The sequence below is a fragment of the Salvia miltiorrhiza genome, chromosome 7 (assembly GCF_028751815.1).
Source record: "Salvia miltiorrhiza cultivar Shanhuang (shh) chromosome 7, IMPLAD_Smil_shh, whole genome shotgun sequence".
Taxonomy (NCBI): Eukaryota; Viridiplantae; Streptophyta; class Magnoliopsida; order Lamiales; family Lamiaceae; genus Salvia; species Salvia miltiorrhiza.
The window spans coordinates 36,866,598-36,872,438 of NC_080393.1; the positions used below are offsets into that span (position 1 = coordinate 36,866,598).

General features: G+C 42.4%; 1 protein-coding gene across 1 annotated transcript; it reads right to left on the reverse strand.

The window, feature by feature from the left end:
• Positions 1-4,042: 4,042 nt before the first annotated feature.
• Positions 4,043-4,732, reverse strand: LOC130994182 (uncharacterized). Its single transcript, XM_057919215.1, has one exon. The coding sequence runs from the start codon at positions 4,730-4,732 to the stop codon at positions 4,043-4,045; it is 690 nt and encodes a 229-aa protein (XP_057775198.1).
• Positions 4,733-5,841: the final 1,109 nt, after the last annotated feature.

Below are 5,841 nucleotides of genomic sequence, written 5' to 3' on the forward strand. Positions count from 1 at the left end.
TTGAAACAACCAAACAAGCTTCTTCTCCTTCGATTATCCGATGAAAGGCGCCGCCTCCGACCACCAGTCGCCCATCAGCCCTCAGGCTGCCTGAAAAACCCTAGGCGCACCTAACGCCGCCAAACTTCTCTCCTGCTGGCCAAAACTAGAGGTGGCCAAAAAAATCGGAACCGGGAACCAAACCGAAAAAACCGGACCGTCCGGGACGGTTCTGGAACCGGAACCGTGATACACGGTTATGAACCGGAACCGAAACCGTGCTCGGCCGGTTCGGTTACGGTTCCTGATTTCTCAAACCGCCGATTCTCAGTTCCGAACCAGAACCGGGAACCGGGTTGGAACCGTGCCAGAACCGCCTTGAAATCGTGAACCGAAGGTTCCACGGTTAGAACCGGGAACCATGGAACCGTGGAACCGTGCCTAGAACCGCCTTTACTAAAATAAAGAAAATAAAGAAAATCATTTACTAAAATAAAATAAAGAAAATATTTGGTCAAATAATTATTGCCGTAAGAAAATCCTTTACTATTAATATGATGAAAGGTAATCTATAAAAAATATTACTACAATTTTTCATATTGATAGTTATTTTTTTATCATAATAATAATTGCTTTGAAATAAATAAAATAAAATAAATATTGTAAAAAAAGAAGAATAGAAATAAAAAAAATGAAATAGAAAAAAATGAAAAAAAAACGAGCAAAAAATGAAAACAAAAACGAAAAAGAAGCTCAAGTTCTATTTCCTTTATTTCTTTTTTTCCCCAATTAAAAGTTGTAAACTAAATTGCCTTAATTTTATTTTAGCATTCAAATGTTGTAATTTGTAAATTTTATTTACAAGAGTTGTAAGGTATAACTTTGAATTATAAGTTCAATTTAGAAAATAATGTATATGAACTTTATATTTTCTTGTGTCATTTATTTTATTAAAGCAAATTTCATTAAATTTTACACAACAATACATAAAATAATAAAAATTACATTAAAAAAAAAAAAACGGACGGTTCTAACGGTTCGAACCGGAACCGGCGGTTCGGAACCGGAATCGGAACCGCCTGTTCACGGTTCGGAACCGAAACCGTGAGGGTTATTTTTCGGTTCGGTTCCGGTTCGAACCGGGAACCGAACCGTGGCCACCTCTAGCCAAAACCCGAACTGCGCCGTCCGACCGTGAGAACGGCGGGGACGGCCGTTGACTGCTCGACGGGAAAGACGAAGCGAGAGAGAGAGAGAGAGAGAGAATAAGATGGGAAAGATAAATGAAATATTCCCATAGTTCTGAACTAGACGGAGGAACCGAGAGAGCTTATCTCCACTTCTTTATTTTTTATCTTTTGTTTGGTGTGGGCAAGGCTGGAGTTTAGTCAATTTGAAAATTGGAATCAGCATACTGCACACAGGCTGGAGGAATTAATTCGAAAATCAAGCCAGATTGAAATATTCCACAATTTCGATAAACGACCAGGCTGGAATAGTTAGCAAATTTGCCTCTTGCAAGTTTTAACTCTCAGAAATTGAACCAGACTGAAATACTCCACTATTCCGATAGATGAGCCAGGCTGGATGGATACACTATAATATTCATTCTCTTTTTCATCTTCAATTGTCGAACCAGATTGGGGATTAGGCAAGATTGAAAAGATCTACATCAATCGTACAAAATAATCCAACATCTAGAAAATTCGAATCAGGCTGGGATAAATAAAAGATTCGTCCCAGGCTGGAAATGAGTTAATTCGAAGAATCAATTCTACTGCTGGGTTCAATATGTTACATACAGGTTGGAGCAATTAGTTACTCAATTTTCGACAATGAGCCAAACTGGAGTAAATGGAAATTTTGCGTATCCTACAATTCCAAGTTGTGTTATATTTCCGACAATAAGCCAGGTTGGAGTAATAGGGAAGTTTGCCTATTCCAAAAACCCAAGCTGGAAAACATTTACCTATTTCAATTTTTCAATCTCCAACTGCTTCAAATATATATATATATATATATATATAGGGAAGGGATCAATGAAGAATGCTAAATGTAGAAGGAAACAACGAAGGCTCAATAACTCAATACATTTACTGAATAAATCACGCGAGCGCGTGAACGAAAAATATACGTGTTTATTCAGTAAAATAACTATTCGTGTGGTCGCGTGATTTATTCGGTAAATTTATTGACTTATTCAGAACAAAATATAGTTACTTCTTCATAGATCCCAACCCTATAAGTGAGAAATATTTTTCCAATCCGGACGAGGCGACACAATTCGACTTGATGAACCGATTGGCGTATGCCCAAATCGCAAGTATATTAATTTCACGCCGCACTAAAGAGAATTGGCATCCAACTTGCAAGTTAATCATGCAATCCGTTGCAACTTGGCATTACAGGGTAATTCGATATCCCCAAAAGTTCACCTATGCGGGATAGTCAGAATCAACTAACTCTTCAATTAGAAAAATTCTAATTGTAGAGTGGGGGCTAACTGTAGTGGGCAAAATTCGTCAACTTGGCTCAAGCCCAATTAACCTTCCAAGCTGGACCAATGAGCTAAACAGCCCGGTCAATCCAGCCCGACAAACTTTGAACCAACTTAGATCAATAACGGGGCTGACCCAATTACTTGAGAAAACTTGTTCGCCCAGCCTGATAAGTCAAGTTATACTTATCTCGAGATCAACCTGGACCGACCCAGGATGACTACCCCACTTCAAGTCCAACTTGTCTCTACAGTCCGGTTGGATAATTCTCACTTGGCCCAAACCCATCAAGTTAGTTCGCCAACCTGGCATGACCCTAAAAAGTCCAATTGGTCCAACAGATTGGTCCATCTAGCATGGAAAGCTATAGACCGACAGTCCACAACCAAGCTGAATATATCGCATACGGCCCAATGGTTATTGTCAACCTAGAAGGACAAAGTTACAAGGCCCAGCCGTCAAACCCTAAAACACGTCTCCCACCAAGCTGACGCGGTCAGACGGGTAAATCTTTGTGATCCCGTCCAAATCGCAACAACCTGGGAGATAAGGGCCTTGACGAGGCCAGACTGTAAAAACCATAGCGGCTAGATGTCCACTATATAAACAGCCCGACTAGGTCATCAAAGAGGGAGGGAATTCTACTGGCTCTCTACTCCTTGAATTCTCTCTACTCCACCGCCAGGTTGAATACTCTTCCAAGTCAGATACGACCAACTTGGCCTATCTCCGTCTCCCACATTCCATTATCACAACACACCGTCACCGTTTCCACCCTCCGACGCCGCCTCCAGCCTGGAATAACCGCGCATTCCAGCCTGTCTTTCTCTCTCATTTAATTTCATTTGTAATTCTGCTTTGCTATTCCGTTACTGACTTGAGCGTCGGAGGCTCTACGGTCGACACCCACACCCGGTGCTCAACCTAGGGCTCTTACGTGTTCTCATGTTGACAGGTTTCTAGTGCCCAATCTATCCGGATGTGCAGACGTCAACTTCAATTGTAGATTTTAGCCTCTACAGCGGACTTCACCGTGTATCTTCCGGTTCGAGAGAAATGCCAAAGAAGCTTATCTTGGCTAGGCATATGCATAAGCGGGATGCTTATGATGTCTTGAACCTCTGTAACAATAAAAAGAGATTCTAAGAGCTCCATATCCCATCTTCTAGTACTCGGTATGATGAGATCGTGAACAGTGAGGCCTGCCGTGTCCAGAGGAGAATGAGTCCGGATATAAAAATTCCCATTCTTACGCAGCCATGGATCCTCAAACACTTTAATTCTGGTACCATCTCTCACTCTCCATCTGACTCATCTTCGAACTAAATCTTTGGCTGTATATATGCTGTGCCAAGTGAAACTAGGGTTGTGTCCAATCTTGGCACTAAGAAAATCACTATTAGGGAAGTACTTCACCCTCAGGACCTGACACACGAGAGCATTAGGCTCCTCAATCAACCGCCACCCTGTTTTTCCAAGCATAGCGATATTGAAAAGTTGCATGCTACGAAAGCCCATACCCCCAAGCTTTTTATCCACACACATCCTATCCCATTTCATCCAGTTTATTCATTTTTCAGCTCCCCCCTTATTCCCCACCAAAAGTTATTCATAAGCCGCTCCATTTCACTTGTCAAGCTCATAGGAAGCAAGAAGATGGTCATACAATAAGAGGGAATAGCTTGTGCGACACTTTTAATGAGGACCTCTTTGCCCACTTTCGACAATTTCTTTCTGTTCCAGCCCTGTATGCGCGACCACAGCCTATCCTGGAGATACTTGAATATCTCAGTTTTCTTTCTCCCAATAAGCGAAGGGAGACCCAAATATCTCCCAGTGTTCAGGAGCATAGTGACTCCAAGAGTGGTAGAAATAGTCGTTCTTTCATCATCACCCACATTGGAGCTAAAAAAGATCCCAGACTTTTGGTAGTTGATAGCTTGTCCCAAAGCCAGTTCATAGACACCCAACACTCTCTTCAGATTTGCGCATTCAGTTGTTGAGGCTCGGCAAAAGAAAACACAATCGTCAGTGAACATAAGGTGAGATATAGCCGGTCCCCTCCGACCAAATTGAATGTCGTGTAGGTCGCCTCTTGCTGTCTCGTGGTTGATCATGGCCGAAAGGCCCTCTGCACAAAGTATAAACAGGTAGGGGGAGATGGGATCCCCTTGCCGGAGTCCCCTGCCCAGGATAATCGGGCCAACAGTCGTCCCGCTGACAAGGACTTCATAAGAAATAATACGAATGCACATCTTCATCCAATTCCTCCATTTATCGCAGAATCCAAGACGTTAAAGCACAGCATCAAGGTAGTGCCAATCAACTCTATCATATGCTTTAGAAATATCAATTTTTAGTGTGATATTCTCTTTCTTTCCCCGAGTTTGTCTTTTCATAGTATGGATAGCTCCGAAGGCGATAAGGATATTGTCTTGAATCATCCTTCTTCCACAAAAGCTGACTGGCTCGGTCGATAAGGTTAGGGAGCGTAGTCTTGAGCCTATTACAAAGTACTTTCGAGATGATCTTATACACAACGTTGCATAGGGTGATAGGGCGAAGCTCTTTCATAGACTTTGGAGAGTCAACCTTTGGAATGAGGGTTATCAAAGTGTTGTTAAGCTTATCCGGGAATTCGCCATTATTGAGCCAATCACAGCCACTTCGGAACACTTCTTCTCCAATCACGGACCAAAATTTCTGGTAAAATTTTGGATTGAGACCATCGGGTCCCGGTGATTTATCCGTGTGCATTTGAGCCACGGCCTCCTTGAACTCCTCCATTCGAAACGGTTTTGTGAGCTCTTGATTCATGAGATCATTGATCCGGGGATTGAGCCTGTCAAGCACTTGATAGAAACTAGCGTCGTTAGCAGAGTCATCAAAGAGAGTTTCGAAGTACCTTCTCGCCTCCTTACAAATATCAGTGATGTTCACGGCCCAACTACCATCGTTTCTTTGCAGTTTGGTAATGGTATTGACTTTACTTCGCGCCGAGGTCATGGCATGGAAAAACTTGGTGTTAGAGTCACCGTCCTTGAGCCAATGTTGTTTGGCTCTTTATTTCCAATGTGCCTCTTCTCGAAGAATAAGCTCAGCCAAATCTTTCCTAGCTTGCTTTAAATTTGCAATAGAGATCGCATCAAGTCTGCCCTAGTAGTAGGTGATAGATTGTTCAAGTTTCTTCTTCATGAATCTCTCTTGTCTGCCCAAACTCTTTGACCAAATAGCTATGGATTCAGAAACTGTCGTCAATATGTTGATGCCGTGGAGGTTGGTCCAGCAGTCTCTGACCACATTTGGAAGGTCAGGTTCGAGGCACCACTTGTTCTCAAAACGGAATCTACGGGCGGCAATAGTG